The 21,583-nt window shown below is 38.7% G+C and overlaps 3 protein-coding genes across 4 annotated transcripts in view; 1 reads left to right on the top strand and 2 right to left on the bottom strand.

Annotated features, from left to right (window-relative positions):
• The window catches only part of ITGA2 (integrin subunit alpha 2), a 55,424-nt gene extending 54,178 nt beyond the window's left edge, over positions 1 to 1,246 (top strand). The window contains exon 30 of the mRNA XM_070934558.1: positions 1,089 to 1,246. Within this exon, the coding sequence (XP_070790659.1) occupies positions 1,089 to 1,178 (90 nt within the window). The 3' untranslated portion in view covers positions 1,179 to 1,246. The remainder of the gene's footprint in view (positions 1 to 1,088) is intronic.
• A 2,754-nt stretch (positions 1,247 to 4,000) lies between these two features.
• Positions 4,001 to 13,246, bottom strand: LOC139313323 (molybdopterin synthase catalytic subunit-like). The gene is made up of 5 exons (XM_070938884.1): positions 13,162 to 13,246; positions 11,768 to 11,895; positions 10,292 to 10,445; positions 8,329 to 8,452; positions 4,001 to 6,187 (listed from the first exon to the last, which is right to left on the bottom strand). The coding sequence occupies exons 2-5, from the start codon at positions 11,886 to 11,888 to the stop codon at positions 6,119 to 6,121; spliced, it is 468 nt and encodes a 155-aa protein (XP_070794985.1). The 5' UTR covers positions 11,889 to 11,895; positions 13,162 to 13,246; the 3' UTR covers positions 4,001 to 6,118.
• MOCS2 (molybdenum cofactor synthesis 2) lies at positions 13,184 to 18,511 on the bottom strand. Of its 2 annotated transcripts, none has more exons than XM_070938886.1 (3): positions 18,288 to 18,511; positions 14,671 to 14,792; positions 13,184 to 13,310 (listed from the first exon to the last, which is right to left on the bottom strand). In XM_070938886.1, the coding sequence occupies exons 1-3, from the start codon at positions 18,297 to 18,299 to the stop codon at positions 13,184 to 13,186; spliced, it is 261 nt and encodes an 86-aa protein (XP_070794987.1). In that variant the 5' UTR covers positions 18,300 to 18,511. The 2 variants fall into 2 exon arrangements, with proteins under 2 accessions (XP_070794987.1, XP_070794986.1); XM_070938885.1 differs by lacking the exon at positions 18,288 to 18,511 and adding an exon at positions 16,670 to 16,767.
• Positions 18,512 to 21,583: the final 3,072 nt, after the last annotated feature.

The following is a 21,583-nucleotide window of genomic DNA, read 5'->3' as shown; positions in this document are numbered from 1 at the left end:
TCTGACTTATATTGACGTGCCCAATTAATGAAGCCATGTTCTTCATTAATTAAACACTTCATTTGATGTGTAATCACTGCCACAAGGCATATCATTTCTTAGTTCATGCTCAGAAGTAAATCAATTTGAATTAAAACTCCTCCCCCCCAAAAAAAATGCTTTGAAAGTCTGCTGATTATCTATTAAATGCACATACTGTACTATAATGTCTAATGCTCATTTCAGATATATTTAGGTTTTATGTTTAACTGAATTTAGGATTATGTGCATATATACTGCTTATTTGATGTAGTCCATCCAGTGGAGCACTTGCAGTAAATGCAGTAAGTTACATTCAGTCCTAGAACTCAGTTTTCATACTTATTTAGGGAAAGAAGATAAGCTCATCAAACATAGGGTAGATTTATCTGCTTGTGGGACCCTAGACTGTTGCTTCTTGACTTTCACAATTTGAAGATGTATGGACTTCAAGTCCCAGAATTCCACACCCAACACTGGCAGGAGATTTCTGGGAATTGAAATTCACAGATCTTAAAATTGCTGAAGTTATGAAACATTGCCTAGACTTTTAACAGATCTTAGTTTAGCAGCCCTCAGAGGTTGACCATCTACAGCAGGGGTGTCTAACTCAAGGCCCAGGCGTTGGATCTGGCCCACAGGACCACCCTGGAAACAGCAAAGGACTGGCTCGCGATGCCTCTGCCAATGAAAACAGAGCTCAGGAGGGCCGCACATGGTCCTCCCGAGCTCTGTTTTCACTGGCAGAAGGTTGCAGGAGGCCATCGCAGCTGAAAACGGAGTTTGGGAGCCTGTTTTCACTGGCGTTCAGCTGGCCACACCCATCCTGGCCACGCCCACCCCCAGCCACCTGAGGTCAAACACAAGCCTGATGCAGCCCTCAATGAAATAAGAGTTTGACACCCCTGGTCTACAGTTAAGATTTGTCAAATTTATATTAAAGGGCAGACAACACCCTATTATTAAAAATCAAAGTTGAAGAACAATAGAAACTGTGGATCCTATCCTTGATGCTACATTCTAGCATTAAATAATACCAAATATAAATCTTCTCAAAAAATTTCTTGCAGCTTGGTTTCTTCAAGAGAAAATACAAGAAAATGGGAACAGATTTGGAAGACATGGATGAGATTACGGGACTTACTAAAGACAGAGAATAAACAGAGCAGAAATATTCCTGAATGTACGAATCTTGAGCCACAAACAGTGTTTCCAATCCACACTGTTTAATTTCTACGAGTGCCTTATTAAAAGGTTTTATGTTTTTTATAAGTGAAAATATTATACATATAACTGCTGGTCGGTTTGGGCTTTTGTTTACAGTTGTATAAAGATTTTGTTTTTATATTTTGTACTGTTAATAATGGATCCTCTAAATTGGCAGGGCCAGAACTAATGCTGAAATCTATCAGGAATACTGCTTTGTATCCTTGATAAGGGTACATGTGGAATAGTTTGTCTTTATTTACCAGTATAACAGGACCTGTTATTTTCATCCTGTCCTTGAGCAGTGCTAGCTCCTCACAATCGGTATCTGGATTCAGATATTACATTAAACCATAAATTGGTTGGTTTACTTGTGACTAAATATGACATGTGAACAGGAACATTGTAGCTTAGCACAGAATTGCTCAAGAGTATACAACTATTTGTAGCTTATTGTGGCACCAAAGAAAGGATAGCACTTATTAGTTTAGGCATTGTCTAAAAAAGCTGGAGATGTGATTGCGAAGATTGCTGTGTTAGAGCAATATTGTATGTCATGTTAAGAGCATGACATAGCCTAGTACTGGTTGCGTACCCAAACTGTAACAATAAACTATACATTAAGAATAGACATTCTAAAATCATGTAGAAACATTCATGAATCATTCATTCTGATTGGTTTTTATTATACTGGTTAACCTTTGTTAATTATTGAATACTGATTTTAAGTGCTATGTTGATATAAGGACATCCACATGCAATACTAATCAAACGTCACTTTGAAATTTTTAATTCAGTTTTATACAACATGTAAAGCTCTTATGCCTTTTTAGCTCTTTTTTCTAGCTGGTGCTTTCACATAGCTCTTGAAATAAGCAAATAAACAATAAAAGGAAACTCGATTTCTTTTCAGGGTTTTAAGGAGCAGTCAGGTTTTCTGAAGCAGTAAATGTTATAATCTAGATACCAGCTTCCAGAACCCTCAATGTATACTAGCCAAAAAACAAAACAAAACCAGAGTTTATGTCTCCATCACAAAACTGTTAAAGATTTAATTAGATTTAAGGACATTTATGAACCAAATGAAATGGAGAGCAGATTGGCTGGCCTTATTTTACAATTCTTGGTGTAAAACAGTATTTGAAAAGGACTAAGGTACTAATTTCTGAACATTCTGTCTTCCAATAATTTGTGTTTTATTCCAGGAGACATGGATTAACCATTCCATAACACTAGTAGCAACTACAATTGCTACTACTGTACAATTTCTCCCTTAGCAACTACAATTGAGACTGGCAACTTGGTTGTTAAGCAGAGTGGTTACCAAGTTAAAAATTACATGACCATGACTGTGCTTTTGATTGAGAGAGAGTGAGTGTCACAAATGTGATGTTTGGTGTAAAGTTACGTTTCCAGCAAGGTCATAACTGCAAACAGTAGCTGCTTGAGGAAGTTGCTAAGCAAGGGCTACTAGTAATTTTCTAGATCTTTTCAGAATTAAAAAAAAATGTTTAATTTTTAAAAAAAACAATTCAGTATTAATTTATCACTTAATTTATCCCTTAATTAATTTGTTTCACCAATTGTTCTTTTCATTACACTTTTCAAGATGGCAAATCTGTGGGTTTTTTTTTAAAAAATGTGTTTTTTATAAGATTCCAAAGAGCATTACTTTAATGGGATTTGAAACATATTAAGCTTTCAGAACAGAAATAGCTGGATTTTTTTTATTAGATGTTGCAGAAGCAAGAGACAAGTATTCTTGAGAACAGGAGCAAATTGTATGTTTAATTTCCTCTTGCATATCTGGAGTGTTGTGCAAATTCTTTCACTCTTGTTTACAATGTTATTTATCCATTAAGTTTGTTCTTGACTATATTGTGTGTACTTAAAATCTTCGGAACCCATTGCATTATTCTTTAAAGGGAACATTTTAATTTTGGAATTGGAATGTTCCAATGGGGAATTAGGTTATTCTGCCTAGCTGCAGCCATTTATACCACTGTTTCTGCATTCTTGACTAATATCAGAAGCATATATGCTCCTATCACTTATACCCTTACAGCAGTGGTGGGATTCAAGTAATTTAACAACCAGTTCTCTGCCCTAAAGATTTCTTCCAACAACTAGTTTGCCAAACTGCCCAGAAAATTAACAACCGGTTCTCCCGAAGTGGTGCGAACTGGCTGAATCCCATCACTGCCTTACACAGCAGTAAACTCTTAATGACTAGAGTAAGGCATAACTTCTGAATGACTCAAGTCCGTAACACTGGAAGATACAGACTTTTACCTGTAATATATTACCTCTGTTGAAAATAACTAATAAATTATTATCTTTACTTTTGTTTAACACTGAAATACCAGGACTCTTTTTTAAAATTTCAGTTTATGTTTGCACGGGGGAAGAAAAACAGTTGAGTTCCCCTCCAGCCTAACATAATTAACTATAAGTCTGATTCATCATGTCTCTACACATCCCAACAGCATTAATATAAATGTTCCTGATGAATTTTAATTACCATTCTGTTCCAGTCAAGCGTTTTCATTGCTGTTGGATATGATGTAGAAAATACTGCTTTCTGTAAGATGGATATTCACACCAGGCACAAAAATGGTACACATTTTTACTCCTAGAATCAAGTTTCCTAGGACAAGGCAGGCAAAAATGTAAGCAGTTTATGTGAACCTAACTGCTGTGGTTAATTTAAAGTTCAAGCACATTGATTCAATAAATGTTTGTGCTCTTTTATAATATTGTAGAATATATGTAACAATTTTGTACTTTTCTGTATTTTTTTATTTTCATTAAAAAAAAATAGCAATTCAGTAAATAGGGGTATTGTACAGACAAAGCCTTTTATGTATATTTTGCACTTTGTACCAAAACAAATGAATATACTGAAGCTTCTGTTCTAAAGAGAGATGAATCCTGTGGAATAAATTTGAAACCATCCCACTGTAGACTTTCATTGCTGAATTATATTGTCTGGAAAGCTAGCTACTACAGACAGAAGTATATTGTTAGATCATCTACCTATCTGTACTTTGTTTCTCTTTGTTTTATTGGGCATGCATTTTAGGAGATACAGAACAGTCAGGGAACTTCAGGGCATTATTTGGTTCAAAAATTTGGATTACATTTGTTTGTATGGAAATAAGCAGCATTTGCAAAAATACACTTCATAAGTTTGTTGTTGCTGGTCTTTTATATTCTCCTAATGCAGTTTCCTGCTAAGAAAGCCAGATTGGTGTAGTGCAGCGCTGTCAAACTCCCAACCCGTGGGCCGGATGCATCATGCTCTGGCCACATGCACGCCCGTTTTAGCGAAGGGGGGGGAAAGTCCTGATGTGTCATGTGACGCCGCTATGACAATGTGACCTGTGGTGTAGTGGTTAAGGCATTAAGTTAGGAACTGGGAGACTTTTTTTTTTCTTTCAAATTGATTTATATGCCGCCCTTCTCCGGAGACTCAGGGCGGCTTACAATGCATTAAGCAATAGCCTTCATACTTTTTGTATATTTATACAAAGTCAGCTAATTGCCCCCACAAACTGGGTCCTCATTTCACCTACCTTAGAAAGGATGGAAGGCTGAGTCAACCTTGAGCCTTGGAGAGATTCGAACCAGCAGTAATTGCAGGCAGCTGTGTTAATAACAGGGTGCTTAGACCACTGTACTATCAAGGCTCTTGAATTCTAGTTCTGCCTTAGCACAAAGCCAGCAGGGTAACCTTGGGCCAGTCACTATCTCTCATCCCTAGGAAGGAGACAATAGCAAAACCACTTCTGAAATCTTAAATTCAGACCTACCCAGGCAGTCACTAGGAATCAACATGGACTCAAAGGTGCCAAAACAGCAACAAAGTTTACGTTTGTGTAGAATATACAATGCACATTCTCTTACCTAGGTTTGGTTCATGAGAGCACATGGATGTACAAGTCCTTGACTTACAATCACAACGGGGAATCTAAATTGCCATTGCTAAGCAATGTAGTTGTTAAGTTGTGCCCAATTTTATGACCTTTTTTGCCATGGTTGTTAAGCAAATCACTGCAGTTAAATGAATCGTGCAGTCATTAAGTGAATCCAAATTTTCCACTGACTTTGCTTGTCGGTAGTTGGCCAGGAACGTCACAAATGGTGAACAAATGACCCCGGGATATAGCAACTTCATAAATGCCTGCTGGTTGCCAAGAGCGGGGATTTGGGCCACATGACAATCATCAGAGACTCGTTGCAAATCACTTTTTTCAGTGCCACTGTAACCTCGAACAGTTGATAAATGAATGGTTTTAAGTCAAATGGTTATAAATTTTGAACTGTTTCCCATAACACTTTGCATACCTAAATACTTTAATTTTGTTTCCATATTTTTAATAGAATTAGAGAACACTCTGACCATCACCTCAATTTTATGATGACTGGGCAAATCACCTAAATTTATGATAGGGAGCAAAAGTAACACACATTTAACAAACATCACAATGCTTCAGCTACTACACAGAATTTGGAGATACTCAAAACATCAATTTGATCTGAAAGAATAAACAGACAATGATTACAAAGAAGCCCGTGAAAGCAATAATATTCCTAAATAACTGGGATAAATGATTTCATTATTTCATTCCATTTCAAAGTTGGAGAATCATAATTTGTACAAGTTCAATTTTGGAATACAATTCTATTTTTGAAATGTTCTGGCTTTAAGGATTAAGGCTTATTAACACAGAGAAAGAAATCTAAAGATTGTATATTTTAAACAGTTGGCCATGTTGCAAATACTTCCTGTATCTCTAAAAATGATCTACCAAAAGCTGAATTGAATTTCCCAGTTCAGTTTAACACCCTGAAGCAGCTTTTCTTCTGCTTTCTTTTTTGGCACATTAATATTTTATTTTTCTCCCTTGATCCAAAAGCACTCCTTATTTTCTTTCCAAGAAGAGTCCTCTTCATATACCTCCTGTAAGCAAAGAACATCATGGGTAAGAGAAATTGTGTTACAAAGCTGACCCTTTTATCTGAGGTGGCACGTGGTTAGAATGCAGTACTACAGGCTACTTCTGCTGACTGACTGCAATTTTGGCAGTTCGAATCTCACCAGGCTCAAGGTTTACTCAGCCTTCCATCCTTCCGAGGTGGGTAAAATGAGAACCCAGATTGTTGGAGGCAATAGGCTAACTCTGTAAACCACTTGGACAGGGCTGTAAAGCACTGTGAAGCGGTATGTAAGTCTAAGTGCGGTTGCTATCTACATTTTTTCCCCTAGCTTACTGTCAGGGCTGAATTAAAATATGAAAAAAAATGTAGATACAATTTAGGAATAAGCAAGATATTTTCCAAAAGAGCCTTGACATTTTAACATACTAGATGCACGTATGTTCTCTGTGCATAAAGCCCCCTGTTGTAGAAACAGCTTGAGTACCAGTCTGATGAGATAGGAAAAAGTTGGCATTTGTGTCCCATGCAGACTTTCTTTCCTGAGGCCCAAGCAACACGTTTTTGTTTGTTTTTAAGTGTATCAATTCTCTGGATCAAATATATAAACATCTATAGACTGCTCAACATCAATCCAGGGGGATATCTCCAAATGATCAGTAGAAAGTATGCACATTATAGAGGAACACAAATTCAAAATACTGACTTTGGCTGGCAAGGACGTTTGCACCTGCTCTCCTCTTAAATGGATGAAGGTTATTTAGACCAATATTTCTAACCTTAGCAACTATAAGATGTGTGGACTTCAACTCCCAGAATTTCCCAGCCAGCAAGCTGGCTGCAGAATTCTGAAACATAAAATCCACATGTAGTTGATATAGTTGAGAAACACTGGTTCAGACCAGCCACTGGTTAGACTTAAGTTGTGAGAGAGGGCTGTTTTAAATATTATTTTCTCTAAGATGAATGGATATTCACATCAGGCACAAAAATGGTACACATTTTTACTACTAGAATCAAGTTTCATAGAACAAGGCTGGCAAAACTGTAATGTAATGTAATGTAATGTAGTGTAATGTAATGGATAGGATAGGATAGGGTAGGGTAGGGTAGGAGTAGGAGTAGGAGTAGGAGTAGGAGTAGGAGTAGAATAGGAGAACAGAGACTAGAATAGAATAGAATAGAACAGGAGTAGGAGTAATAGGAGACTAGAGACTAGACTAGACTAGACTAGACAGAATAGAATAGAATAGAATAGAATAGAATAGAATAGAATAGAATAGAATAGAATAGAATAGAATAGAATAGAATAGAATAGAGTGGAGTAGGACTAGAATAGGAGACTAGAGACTAGAAGACTAAAACAGAATGGATTAGGAGTAGGAGTAATAGGAGACTAGAGACTAGACTAGACTAGACTAGACAGAATAGAATAGAATGGAATGGAATGGAGTAGGAGGAGTAGGAGTAGGAGTAGAAGTAGAATAGGAGACTAGAGACTAACTAGAATAAACTAAAATAGAATAGAATGGAGTAGGAGTAGGAGTAATAGAAGACTAGAGACTAGACTAGACTAGACTAGACTAGACTAGACTAGAATAGAATAGACTAGAATAGAATAGAATAGAATAGAATAGAATAGAATAGAATAGAATAGAATAGAATAGAATAGAATAGAATAGAATAGAATAGAATAGAATAATTCTTTATTGGCCAAATGTGATTGGACACACAAGAAATTTGTCTTTGATGCATAAAGCTCTAGTTAATTTAAAGTCCAAGTACATTGGTTCAATAAATAATAGTTTGTGCTCTTTTATAATATTGTAGAATATTACAAGAGTTCTTATAATATTATATTATAAGAATACTGTTTTAAATATCTGGTCCATTTTGAACCTCCATTTAGGAAATTAAAATTTTCCAATGTCAGAAAACAGCAGAGGAAGAAGAAGCATCTACCATAGTGGGAGCCTGCCTTCAAGTCTGCAGGGGGAAGCCACACCATGGCATAGGCATAAGCACAGGCACAGGTCTCAAGGTGAGATGGGTGACAAACATATTTGATAAGAAATAAACGGGTTCTGGGAAACTGACCTGTGAACAATGTGATGTTCAGCACTGCACTCTTTTTCAAAACAAAAGTCCTTTAAGTTACGCACATACCTTTTTCCATATGGGGACAGTAGCTTTTAAAGTATTGATGCAATATTGCAAGGCATTGAGAGACTCTGCTCGGTGAGGGGAGGAGATGGCTACAATCACGCTGGCTTCACTAATGGGAACCAAACTAAAGAGAATGTGAAAAGTAACATTAGCAGTGGCTTTTAGCCACATTAGTGTAATCTCTCAAGGACAAAAAAAAAAAGGTCTTGTTGACAACTACTTCACAGACATAGATAAACAAGAGGGGCTGTGTTCTAGGAAGATCAAATTAGAGAAGCTGAATGTCTCATGATTATGTGTTCCAAGGTAAGATTCAACAGGAAAACAAATTAAGAGGAACTAGAGAAGACAACATCTGCAGCAACAGTCTGATGCAATCATTTAGATCAGGGAGAGAAAAGCAGAGTTTTCTTTCCTAAGAGTTTCAAGGCAGAAATAATCCACCACCCCAAATAATTTTTTAGGGATATTCCAGAGGTCCTGTCAGTCATTATTCCATCCCTTATACAATAATCTTTGACTTAAAGCCACAATGGAGCTCAAAATTAAGGTCCAAGCATTATTAACACCAAAGAAAATCAACCTTTCCTAGATGGATGGCAACAGTGAGGCTAAGCATAAAAATCAGAAAACAGACTGGTCAGGAAAACAACTAAGTCAGGGAAGTGAGTGGCACAAGATCCAAAGGGGTGATGTATACATAAATATTTAACATCCCGTGTTAATAGGAGGAAAAAAACGTATCTCTTAGCCATCACTGCTGAACAAAATATTTGCCTCATCTGAGAAACCAACCAATTTTTTTTTTATCAAGTGGATGCACTTGAAAAGACAGAAGAGATGCCATTTAAAAAGTGAGCAGCTCTACTCTAAAATGGTTCTCAAATTTAGCTTACAATTCATCTATACGTGTGATGGCGAACTTATGACACATGTGCCAGAAGTGGGACACAAAGCCATCTCTCCGGGCACACCAGCCGTCACCTGTTGCTCTTCCTGGTTTTCACATGCACGGGAGCTTCTGGAAACTGGAAGACCAGGTGACCAGCACGCATTCACACGCTGGAAACCAGAAGCTCAGCTCCGTACCAGGGAACTGCTCTTCCAGTTTCTGGTGCTCCCCCGTGCACACACGTGCGCTCCCACTTTGGCACTCGGTGCCAAAAAGGTTTGGGAACACTGATCTATACTGTACATTCATTCCAGTTGGAATATTTTCCACCTCAACTTTTTTCTCCCTTGAACCACAACATAAGAAAGTCTAAATCTGAAGACAAGCTGCACCATTGCCAACGTTCAGAACAAACAAGGATCAGATCAGAGACTATACCTATCCTCAAACCCTTAATTTGAATGAGGAATTTGAATGAGGAATCAAGCATGACATGTCTGAGAGCTGCCGTAGGAGTAAGATAAAATTTAGTGCTATGAGGCCTCTTTCTTTTCTTTTTTCTTTTTCTTTTTCTTTTTGTTTTGGCTAGTCTAGTGAAGAGAAGGACCAGGGGAGACATAATAGCAGTGTTCCAATATTTGAGGGGCTGCCACAGAGAGGAGGGGGTCAAGCTGTTTTCCAAAGCACCTGAAGACCAGATAAGGAATAATGGATGGAAACTGACCAAGGAGAGATTCAGCCTAGAAATGAGGAGGAACTTTCTGACAGTGAGAAAAATCAACCAATGGGACAAAAGTTGCCTTCCGAAGTTGTGGGAGCTTCATCACTTGAGACTTTCAAGAAAAGACTGGACTGCCATTTGTCAGAAATGGTGTAGGGTATCCTGCTTGAGCTGGGGGTTGGACTAGATGACCTATAAGGTCCCTTCCAATTCTGTTAATCTAAATCCATATGGCCTTGTCCAGAAAGGAGGCTAAAATGCTTACCCATAAATCTGTCTCTATCAAATTCACAAGCACAAAATCTTAAATCAATTAAAGCAGGAAGAGCATATGCTTTGAGTGTATTTACCCAAGTCGATGATGTATTGCTATATGCTTCACGGAAGGCCATTTTACTCTAATATCTTTGCATATTTTCTTCGCTTCAGCTTCTGCCATTGTTGTGTAGGCTTCATATTCTAACTGTACGACTTTTTTCCCTTCAAAGTTATTCCTTGTGGTGCCTGAAACAAAAGGTCAACCCTTAAAAGACATTCTGGGCTGGTGAGAAGTTTAGCTTGACAGAAGCTTTAACAATAAGAAATTAAGAGTTTCTCTTTATGCTAAGCATGGTTTTGCCCATGCTCTGAATAAGCCCCAATAAGCTAGTTTCTGCCTAACATTTTGCTGTGGGCTACAGACCTGCAATGAGTTCAAACATCTCTCAATCACATTGTTTGGCCACAGATTCTCTAACAGTTACACATTCTCCAATAATGCCAGTTATTAATAGGGGCCAAGCTCAACAATGACATACTTGCTCTGTATATACAAAAAGGCTTAAATTTAATTTCTAGCATTGTATTTATTAATAAATGAAATACATACAATAAAAAAATATTTATTTATTAAAAAGGATAGATGGGGCACTACTAGGCTAAATGTGTTCCACTTCAATGTTTTCATGTGTTGTGTGAATTCTCAAGGACTTATCAGAAAACTGAGATTAGTACTAGCGCTTTTCAAACTAATCTTCCATATTTTTATTTTAGGGATGCAACACACTGCTGTAACTGTTGCAATCCTCCCCCTTAAAAAAAACCAACTCAGACCATTGAAGTTAGTTCAGGCATGCAAACTTGTTCTAACACAACTTTGCAGGCTGAACCCTACATTCTTTTCAAGATAAGATGCGCTACATGTCATCCGAGATCTCTCAAACCAACCATCATCATCATCTTTCTTTTAACAATCCCATAATTCCTTGCGGGGTGGAGTCTGGTCAACTGAATGGAGCTAGCAGAATGTTTTCATGACCGGATGCCCTTCCTGTCACCAATGCAGAGTTTTGTTCAGCAAATATACTCTCAGTGTGCCCAGAGAGAGAAATACCTGTTTCTACCTAGGATCGAACCCACAGCCTCCTGATTATGAGGCGAGAGCGCCACCTCTAGGCCACTGCACCACTTTTTCTCTCAAACCAAACATATGCATGTGTAATCAAGGTGCAGCCTTCAAAAGCACATAACTCATGTGCAGCATCAAGACTTGTTTTGGGTATATGGATGCCCCAAAGGCTCCAGGCTTTCCTGGCAGTGACAGTTCTCACAGCTGCCAGAACTATAAGTTCCATTTTATTTCTCTGTAAATGATTCCAATCCTCAAGGTTAAGAACTTTTTTTTTCTTTAAGTTTGGATGTTTTTTCCTTGTTCTAAGCTTGGTCTAAAACAGCCTTGTTCCATTGGCTCCTACAACTGCTTATCTAACCTTCAATCTCCAAGTTCTTTTTTTTTTTTTAAATATGTGGGTTCAGTTCTGATTAAGAGTTTCATGTGTCAGACCTACCTACAAAGAAAGATACAGCTCCACAGCAGGGAGAAATGACCAGGGCTGCTACTTCATCTAATGAGAGCTTCTCAAACTTCAATTGAATCACATCCTTGGGTTCATCCTCAATTTCATTCATGATTTCTCTAGAAGTAAACGGTGATACAATGATTAATTTGCAAGTTTCTCCTACCCTGGCTATGGAGATTAAATTACATCACAGGTTACAAGACGGATTACTGCCCTATTTGTTTATTCATTCATTTTTAATTCACCTTTGTTATTTTTATGAATAACTCAAGGTGGTGAGCATAACTGATATTAATTTCATCCTAAGGCAGGATTAGACCTCTCCTGGTTTCTAGCCTGAAGCCTTAGCCACTATTTTAATTAATTAATTAACTAAATTAAATTAAATTACTTAATTTCTATTCCTCAAAGAAATATTATAGCCTCTTAACCAATGGATCCTATGGATCCTTTCTGGTCTGAGTTCAGATCAGGATCCTAATAAAGGAGAATATTTGTATCAGGGTTGAAATGCTCTCTGAACTTGCTTGTTTTCTTTTTCTTTCTTTCTTTCTTTCTTTCTTTCTTTCTTTCTTTCTTTCTTTCTTTCTTTCTTTCTTTCTTTCTTTCTTTTCTTTTGCTTTAATTTATATGCCGCCCTTCTCCAGAGACTCAGGGAGGCTTACAATGCGTTAAGCAATAGCCTTCATACTTTTGTATATTTATACAAAGTCAGTTTATTGCCCCCACAATCTGGGTCCTCATTTCACCTACCTTAGAAAGGATGGAAGGCTGAGTCAACCTTGAGCCTGGTAAGGTTTGAACTTGCAGTAACTGCAAACAGCAGATGTTAATAACAGTGCTTTAGTCCACTGTACTACAGGCTCCTCTTTCTTGCTGGCATTTCATTACCCAAACTAGGTAACACCATCAGTGCTAGACACTGGGGTGGCATAAGGTCCAAAACGCTGTTTCCAAATTATTTTTTAAATGTACACTGTCATACTGTTCAATCTAGAGCCCTTCAGTTGTGTTTTCCCTCCCATCTTCTCTATATAATACAGCCAAAGATCATGTCTGGGAATTCTGGGAGTTATAGCCATGATCAGTTGGAGATTATGGTTTAAGTTATTCTTCATGAATGTATTTTCAATAAATGTCATTACAATGTTACTGCTTTATTTATGCAGCACGTTAGAACTGATATCCAAATGCTGCACCAGACCGTGCAGGAAAAGACATAGCTGCATGAAGCACATTTTGGAGACCAAACTCAAAGCTCTCTAGAGAAATAACAGCTTGATATTCTCCTTCTTCTCCTTGTCCATCATCATTATCATCTTCCTTCCCATCATCAAGTTTCCAGATTTGATATTTTAACAAAACAAAACACCAACACATACCTGTGAGTATCTTTTTCTAGAGCTAACCTCCACTAAGAGGTGGGATGATGGCAACTTCGTCCCCTGTGTGGAGGATGAATTGCTGATCCCCAAGGGGTACGTACTCCTGACAAATGGCAAAGATAACTTGATCTTCGATATCGGCAAGACTGAAGGAAACATACAGTGATAAAGATTAATCATTGATCTGCTTCTGCAACAGGCCCCGGACTTTTTCTGCTCAATGTATTTTGGATTCTGCTCAATGAATTTTGAGGGTCTCATAAAATGCACATGGGAGGGGTCTCCATCCCCAAAATGGCTACTGAGTCAATTAAAACCAGTCACAAAGCTCCGATTTTAAAAAAAGACTGCTGGGGGATTGGCAACATTCCAAATTCATTCATTCATTCATTCATTCATTCATTCATTCATTCATGATTGATCCAATTCTATGTAGAAAGTCAGTTGAATAAGAGACATGGGGGGGGGAGGTATGTCACCGGCCATTCAGGGGTTATGTGCCTTTGCACAGCTTCATCCAGGGTACCAGTTGTGCTATTTCCTGGATCAGGAGGCTCTTTGGACGGTGACCCATGCTCTTGTCATCTCAAACCTCTTTAAGCTTCAGTTGGCCCACAGCTGCACAAGGAAAGACATGTTTGCCCATACTGCAGCTTTGCTCAGCAAGGCTGCATTGTCTGCCAGTTTGCTTCTTATGCCTTCCAGGTTCTGTCATCATCTACGGAACCCTATGTGGCCCAGGACCTGGCTATCTCCCATTGGGTTTGCCTGGTCAGTCTAAGATGACAAGGCTTCGGGTCTCTTCAACTAGACCAGGGGTCAGCAACCTGCAGCTCTGGAGCCACACGTGGCTCTTTCACCCCTCTGCTGTGGCTCTCTGTCACTCAAAATATGCATCACAACCGCCAATGTACGACACCCGCCGGCACGCGATTTATTGAGCTTTTCAACCTCGGTAGGCCAACCAATCCAAGAAAAGAAAAGTTTCAAAAGAAAACAGAACATTTAATTCAACTACATATGTTAGTTTTGTGGCCGCTCAAGAAATAGTCAGGCACGGGAAGGGTTTTGTGGCTCCCGGTGTTTTCTTTTCTGTGGGAAACTGGTCCAAATGGCTCTTTGAGTGTTTAAGGTTGCAGATCCCTGAACTAGACAATGTCATCTTTCCGGATTGTGAGCCGGAAATGTGGCTTTCAACCCCTGAGGGCTGACTGTTCTTTTGAGGCCCTGGGCTAGGTTGGCTGGAGCTGCTTGTGGGTCTGTGTATTTTTTTTAAAAAAATGTCATTTTGTTCTTTCCTTTTTACTTGATTGCAGGGTGGGGGAGGGTGTGGCCCAAGGATGACTTGGTATGCTCTGCTTCTTGGTCACCATAGAAGATGACAATGGAGTGTCATGACATTAAAGTTGCAATTCTTTGTGTAAGAATTGCAAGAATTGCAAAACGCAAAGCCCTTTATTGTAAGAGCATGAGGAAAGCATCAATTACCGATATGCGTCACCGTACCTTGAATGTCTCTTGACAATTTCTTTCCACAGCTGCAGTGAGGTTATTCGTTGGGGTACAGAAATGTTCTCTGTACGCAGCCCTGCTAATTCAGCACTTCTGGCAAAATACAGCACTGTGACCTGTTTTCAAGAAGAAGGTAAAAACATTTAACATTTAGCCCACCTGATTTAAGCCCATATGGATCTCATTTGTATTCCATTTTAACTAAAATTAAATTGACACATTAAAGCTTCAGATTTGGAACAACAGGTAAATTAAAGTAATGGAAACATTCAAACCTACAAGGAACGGGTTTCTGAAATACAAGGAGAATAATATGCACCTGTATGTACCTTGTAAAAGGTATCCTGCCCCAATGAATTCAGAATAGAATAGAATAGAATAGAATAGAATAGAATAGAATAGAATAGAATAGAATAGAATAGAATAGAATAGAATAGAATAGAATAGAATAGAATAGAATAGAATTCTTTATTGGCCAAGTGTAATTGGACACACAAGGGATTTGTCTTTGGTTCATATGCTCTCAGTGTACATAAAAAGACAAGATACATTCGTCAAAAATCATAAGGTACAACACTTAATGATAGTCATAGGATACAAATAAGCAATTAAATCATACTAGGAAACAATCAACATAAATCATAAGGATACCAGCAACAAGGTTACATTCATACAGTCATAAGTGGGAGGAGATGTGTAATAGTAACGATGAGAAGACTAAAAGTAATGTAATGCAGCCTTAGTGAAAAGTTTGACAGTGTTGAGGGAATTATTTGTTTAGCAGAGCGATGGCGTTCGGGAAAAAGTGAATGTCCTCAAAAAAGGGTGCAATCACCGAAAAATGGAAACAAAAATTTCAAGGACTTTTTGGGCAGAGAGGTGACTATAATGTGAGAATGACTTTGGGAGAAGGACCTACAGTCTATCTAAAACAGCGGTTAGACAAGAATGGGAACAAAGAAAGCATCTCAAAAAGGTTCCTCCCTACTTCCGTAGAAAGTAAAGACAAGGGAGGGGAGAATTGCTTTCAGACCTGCAAGATTCTGTTAATGTCATCTTACAATAAAGGTTGTGTTAATATGCATGATTTTGGTGGTCTGGACTATTCTGATGCAGTAACGGTGACAGGAAGGAAGTGTTTAAAGCTCTGTTCCATATCTCCTAGAAGGCAAAGCATTTCAAAATTCGATTTGCAATTATTCTGTTTACATACAACTTAAGGTAGGGAGGTTAAAAAAGCCTAGTTGGCAATCATAATCATTTACCTTCTCTTGATGGATACCTTTGATTTAATGTATCATTGATATCCCACAGCTAGGGAGAGGGAACCTTCAAAATACTCCAGCTCCCATGAACTCCAACTAATCAAAGGCAAAGGAGCTGAAGTACACCTGAACTCCCTCTTTGCTATTACAACCCTGGCAAGAACTAAAATTACTCCAGAAAAAGAATGTAGTTCATCCTGGATGGGTACACAGGAGAGTTGTCAAACAAGTTTTAAACACTCTCTAGAGATTAGAAATGTAGAGATAAAATTACTTTCAAAAACTCCACACCGTTCTATTAGAATCAGAGTGAGACACCAAGGAGTATAATTAGCTGCATTCAAAACTAGAATAATGAGTCAAAAGAAAAGTGCTCAGAACTACAAGCGCTTATGAAATAAATCCATGGGTACTTCAACATTTCAAAATATAGGCAGACAATGCAGTCAGTGGCCTCCAAAGTGGGGATATACAAGAAATATTAGAAGCTCTGTTATTCGCCTAATTCCCCCTCCCCCCTAAATTGAATTAATTCAAGAAGCTACAGAATCCACAGAATATGTATCTCTATATGCATAGGTGGTAAAATGTACATATTAGTAAACTGGTACAGGCACATAATGTATAAGAAATCATACATAAAAATGCATGTTCAGCATTTTTACTAATAAGACAGACACAGACTTCAGAGGATAATTAGAACTGTAGAAAAAGCAATTGCTACCAACCTGCCTTCCACTGAGGACCTGTATACTGCACGAGTCAATATTGTGAAAATATTTACAGACCCCTCGCATCCTGGACATAAACTGTTTCAACTCCTACCCTCAAAACGACGCTATAGAGCACTGCACACCAGAACAACTAGACAATAGAACAGTTTTTTCCCAAATGCCATCACTCTGCTAAACAAATAATTCCCTCAACACTGTCAAACTATTCACTAAGTCTGCATTACTATTACTATTAATCTTCTCATCATTCCTATCACCCATCTCCTCCCACTTATGACTGTAATTTTGTTGCTTGTATCCTTACAATTTATATTTATATTGTTTCCTAGTATGATTTGATTGCTTATTGTACCCTATGACTATCACTAAGTGTAGTACCTTATGATTCTTAACGAATGTATCTTGTCCTTTTATGTACACTGAGAGCATATGTACCAAAGACAAATTCCTTGTGTGTCTAATCACACTTGGCCAATAAAGAATTCAATTCAATTCAATTCGAATCAAATTCTATTCTATTCTTTTTTTTTCAATTCAATTCAAACCTTTATTGTCAATGCACAATATGCGTACAATGAGATTGGATGAGCCTCCCTTAGTGCAGCCTCCCAAATACAAAATACATCTCAATAACTCATAAGTGAAAGAAAAGAAAAAAAACCCATAACTCAATAGATCTTACACACAATCCTATATACCTATATGTGCATAACATTACATTATATTATGTTGCACCACTGTAGACATGTTACATATTGTTCTGGCCCTGCAAGTCTATCATACTAAATGGTTATGCTGTGCTGTGCTGTGCTGTGCTGTGCTGTGCTGTGCTGTGCTGTGCTATTCTATTCTATTCTATTCTATTCTATCCATCCTTTCGAGGTAGGTAAAATGAGGATCCGGATTGTGGGGGCAATAAGCTGACTTTGTATAAAAAAGAACACCGCTTGGGGGGCCCCCGAAAGCCCTACTAAGCAGGTATATACAAAAGTATGAAGGCTATTGCTTAATGCATTGTAAGCCGCCCTGAGTCTCCAGAAAAGGGCGGCATATAAATTGAACCAATAATAAATTGAACTAATAAGTAATAATATTCTATTCTATTCTATTCTATTCTATTCTATTCTATTCTATTCTATTCTATTCTATTCTATTCTATTCTATTCTATTCTATTCTATTCTAGGCTAGGCTAGGCTAGGTTAGGCTAGGCTATTCTGTTAGGTGCATTATCAATAACGTTTGGAAACCACTGTATATTGGACTGCAGCGTCCACCATCCTGAAGTGGCCGGAGCTAAGGGGAGTCGAGGTTATTGCGAAATTACTGCGAGGTTATTGCTGAGCTTCATAGGCTCGATCCAAACCCATTTCAGGGAAAAGCCGGGACTCAACATTGCACACACGGCAACGTTTGAGCAAAATAAATAACTAAATAAATCAGGCGCAGGGGCCCCGGCCCTCAAGGGGGACTCAGTTCTTTTTCTCTCTCTCTCCCCCACAGAGGATTCGGCTTGCTTGAGGGACAAACTGAGGCTCCGAGAGCTTCTGCAGGTCTCCGTCTTTCGGAAAAAAGAGTCGCGCGCAGATTTCACTCCGGCTAAAGTTGGCGTACCTCGCAGCTCATCGATGCGCCGACCCTGGGGAGGCCCCGAAACAGATCGCCCTTTCTCCGCTAGCCACTATTTATTTTATTTTTTTTTGCCACGGGCCCAGGAGGAGTTGCGGCTCCAAAGGGCACAGCGCTCACCGCCGCCACTCGCTTTCTATAGCCCAATCGCTTCGCACATCACCACCACCCCCAAACAGCTCCACCTTTCCTGGGTTGGCTCTCCAGAGCGGGTGGGTGTGTGCAAGGCTTCCAACGGGAGTCGGTTCTAGTTTGAAAACAAGTCGGGTACCTTTAGAAAATTTAGATATTTAGAATTAATTAGAAATTAACTAAATGTTAGTTATTGGAAAATTTTATTAACTATTTTTTTGGGGGGGGGGGAGGGGCGGTTTGCAAAACTTAGCACCTTTAAAATGCATCTTTCGCACGCCCGCGGGCTTGCATTGAACTCAAGACTTCTGAACTTTTTTTTTTTTTCCCCTCTCGTAATTTGCCCTGTAAAATAATCTGGGAGAATCGGTTCTTGTAAAACGGATCGATCGATTCACAAGCATAAAGCGATTCATTAAAGCTGCTTTTTGGCCCAGGCCTGCGAGTTACAGCAATCCATGGGACTACAATTCCTACAATCCTTCGCGTACGCAAGGGCCCGTGTTTGCAAGGAAGCCTGGGAATTGTAGTTCCAGCGCACCTAGAGGCCGCTAAGCGTCGGAAGGCGGTTTTAGCTTCGCTGGGTGCCTTGAGCTACCGTACCCGTCGCCTCCCAGCAGTCACAACCAAATTGATGGGAAAGCTGGGCCAGGCATGCCTAGGGATTTACCCGATAGGGATTAATTAAATGAGCCATTCACTAAAATGCAACATAAAAAAAAAATAACCTCCATTCTCATTATTTCTCTCTGCAGAGAAATCACAAGACCTTAAAACAGCTGATATGTCAGTCCATTTTATGGAAGGAAAGATAAGCCCCGACCCAATTCAGAGTCACAAGGAAGGCGGAGTTTCGTCCCAAAATTGCTCAAGTACAGCAGCCTTTGGAAACTACGTTGCTCCTGATTCTCCTAATTCCTCTGAATTTTTCTACACACCTTAAATCGCTGTGTAGAAAAATCTCCCGTGATGGGGGAATTCTGGGAATTGAAATCCACACTGGTTAAAGTGGCTAAGGTTGAGAAACCTTAAACCTGGTTTAAGTTAAAGAGTGAAGGGAAAGGGAACACGCGTGAAAGTCTGCCAGCTAGCTAAAAGCATTTGGTTTCCTTCCTTCTTTCTTTCCTTCCTTCCTCCCTCCCTTCCTTCCTTCCTTCCTTCCTTCCTTCCTTCCTTCCTTCCTTCCTTCCTGGTAAGAGAAGCTAGAAAAGTCACAGCTGGTGGCAGTATCTGTCTGAATTTTTCTAGGGCCAAAACTAGCCAAGAATCTTAGTCTAGTCAACAGGTCCCAGAGAATCCAAATTTATAGCTAGATGAATTTTTTAAAAATATTTTTAATGAAGACAATGGCACACCTCTTCTGTATTGTTGCCAAAATGAAAACTTGTCTGGATATTGCCATATATTCTCCAGGAGAGCAGTTCAACTCAAAGCTATTTTTATCTTCAGTACTAAGAAAAGTTTTTTTTTTTATCTTGCACAACATCTTTTTTTTTTAGATTTGCAACTTTTCTGCAACAAAGAGCTCTTCTGAAACTAAAATGCAAATCTTAAACTTGTTTTGGAAGAAATATCCTCCTGGTTCAATTCCAAGTGGGGAGAAAGAAACATGAAGGCTGTTTGAAAAGAGGGTTTATTGATGAAGAGGACCACATGGGTTTGAGGTCCTGGTGCAACTGAACACCTGGAGTGGAAAGTGAGGGTTATTTATACCCTCGCCTAGGCCTTGCCCTTGAGCTTTCTGTTCCTGTGGCAAGAGCATGTATTCTATTGGTTGCTGTAGGCAGACTCCCATGTGGCCATGTGGAGTCATGTTTGTCTGAATCAAGTTTGGTTGAACCTTGGGCTGATGCAATGAACCCTCAGGAAATTTTGCAATGCAGTCAGCCCTGCTGCTAGATAATCCTATAATATCCTGGAGGGCCATGTCTTAATCCCATCACCCTGGAGCTGGAGATCGTTTGTCTTGTAGATAGGCTGGCCCAGTCTTTCTTAATGTGCACCAAAATATCTGCTGAGAGCAGGGAGCTGGGGTTCTGGGGTTCCGTTTCCTTTAAGATTTTTATTTCTCTTTTAGGGGAAATATTTTATCCTGCATTTTAAAATATTTCCTAAAATATTTCATTCTTCTAGGAGAAGGGTGGGTGCTAATTTTCTTCGCTTGGTAAAAAGAATATATCTACTCAATTCAAAACTCTTATCAAAACATATGTTAAATGATTTATAAACATGTACACCAAGGCACTATGAAAAATTGAATATTTTGTCATTTATTTCACAAAAGCATTAAGAAGGAGAACTGCATGTATAACCATTTATTAGCATAGTAGTGAATAGCAATATTTCAATGCAAATATCTGAAGTTCCATTTATCCAGAATTACACTGTTTGAAAAATGCAAATTGACATTTTACTCTCTGATATCAGAGCAAAATGTATACTCAGTTTAAAGGGAGGAAGATGAATGTATATTTTCTTATGACTATGCTTTTCCAGTCAGTTTTTTCATATGCCTTGGTTTTACTTTCAGGAAAGTGAAGATTGTTACAGTGAGACTAGGTTTACATCAGTGGTGGGTTTCAAAAATTTTTACTACCAGTTCTGTGGGTGTGGTTTGGTGGGCGTGGCGTGGCTTGGTGAGCATGGCAGGGGAAGGATACTGTAAAATCTCCATTCCCTCCCCAACCCAGGGGAAAGTTACTGCAAAATTCCCATTTCCTCCCAATCAGCTGGGATTCAGGAGGCAGAGAATAGATGGGGGTGGGGCCAGTCAGAGGTGGTATTTACCGGTTCTCCGAACTACTCAAAATTTCCGCTACCGGTTCTCCAGAACTGGTCAGAACCTGCTGAATACCATCTCTGGTTTACATGTTTCAAAATAAATTCAAATAAATACAGTGGAAACTTTTTTTCTGAATATGCCAAGGGTCAAGTTCCTGCTCTTTGGTTGAGAAATCAAATGGGAACATAGAGTTTGCTGGGGGGGGGGGTTAGTAAATCATCTCCTCATCCCAAGTCTTAGCCCTGAAATATATTGGGATTGCTTGCACAATTATTCTAGAAGATTTATTCATGTATAAAATTTATATGGTGCAAAAAGTGACTCTGTGCTGTGACTTAAAAAAAACAATAATAAATAAAAACAACAT

Source organism: Pituophis catenifer, unplaced genomic scaffold, assembly GCF_029215685.1.
Source record: "Pituophis catenifer annectens isolate HBS135680 unplaced genomic scaffold, rPitCat1.0.hap2 SCAF_2, whole genome shotgun sequence".
Classification (NCBI taxonomy): domain Eukaryota; kingdom Metazoa; phylum Chordata; class Lepidosauria; order Squamata; family Colubridae; genus Pituophis; species Pituophis catenifer.
This window is presented reverse-complemented; position numbering and strand designations above follow the sequence as displayed.

Coding starts and splice junctions, on each gene's coding strand:
- LOC139313323 (XM_070938884.1), bottom strand. CDS start 11,888: ATGAATGAAATTGAGGATGAACCCAAGGATGTGATTCAATTGAAGTTT. Junction 10,446..11,767: donor AGCTGTATCTTTCTTTGTAG/GTAGGTCTGACA, acceptor CTTTTGTTTCAG/GCACCACAAGGAATAACTTT. Junction 6,188..8,328: donor CTGTCCCCATATGGAAAAAG/GTATGTGCGTAA, acceptor CTTTGCTTACAG/GAGGTATATGAAGAGGACTC.
- MOCS2 (XM_070938885.1), bottom strand. CDS start 16,747: ATGTCCAGGATGCGAGGGGTCTGTAAATATTTTCACAATATTGACTCG. Junction 14,793..16,669: donor AGGTCCTCAGTGGAAGGCAG/GTTGGTAGCAAT, acceptor TCTTGAAAACAG/GTCACAGTGCTGTATTTTGC. Junction 13,311..14,670: donor ATTGTCAAGAGACATTCAAG/GTACGGTGACGC, acceptor TGTTTCCTTCAG/TCTTGCCGATATCGAAGATC.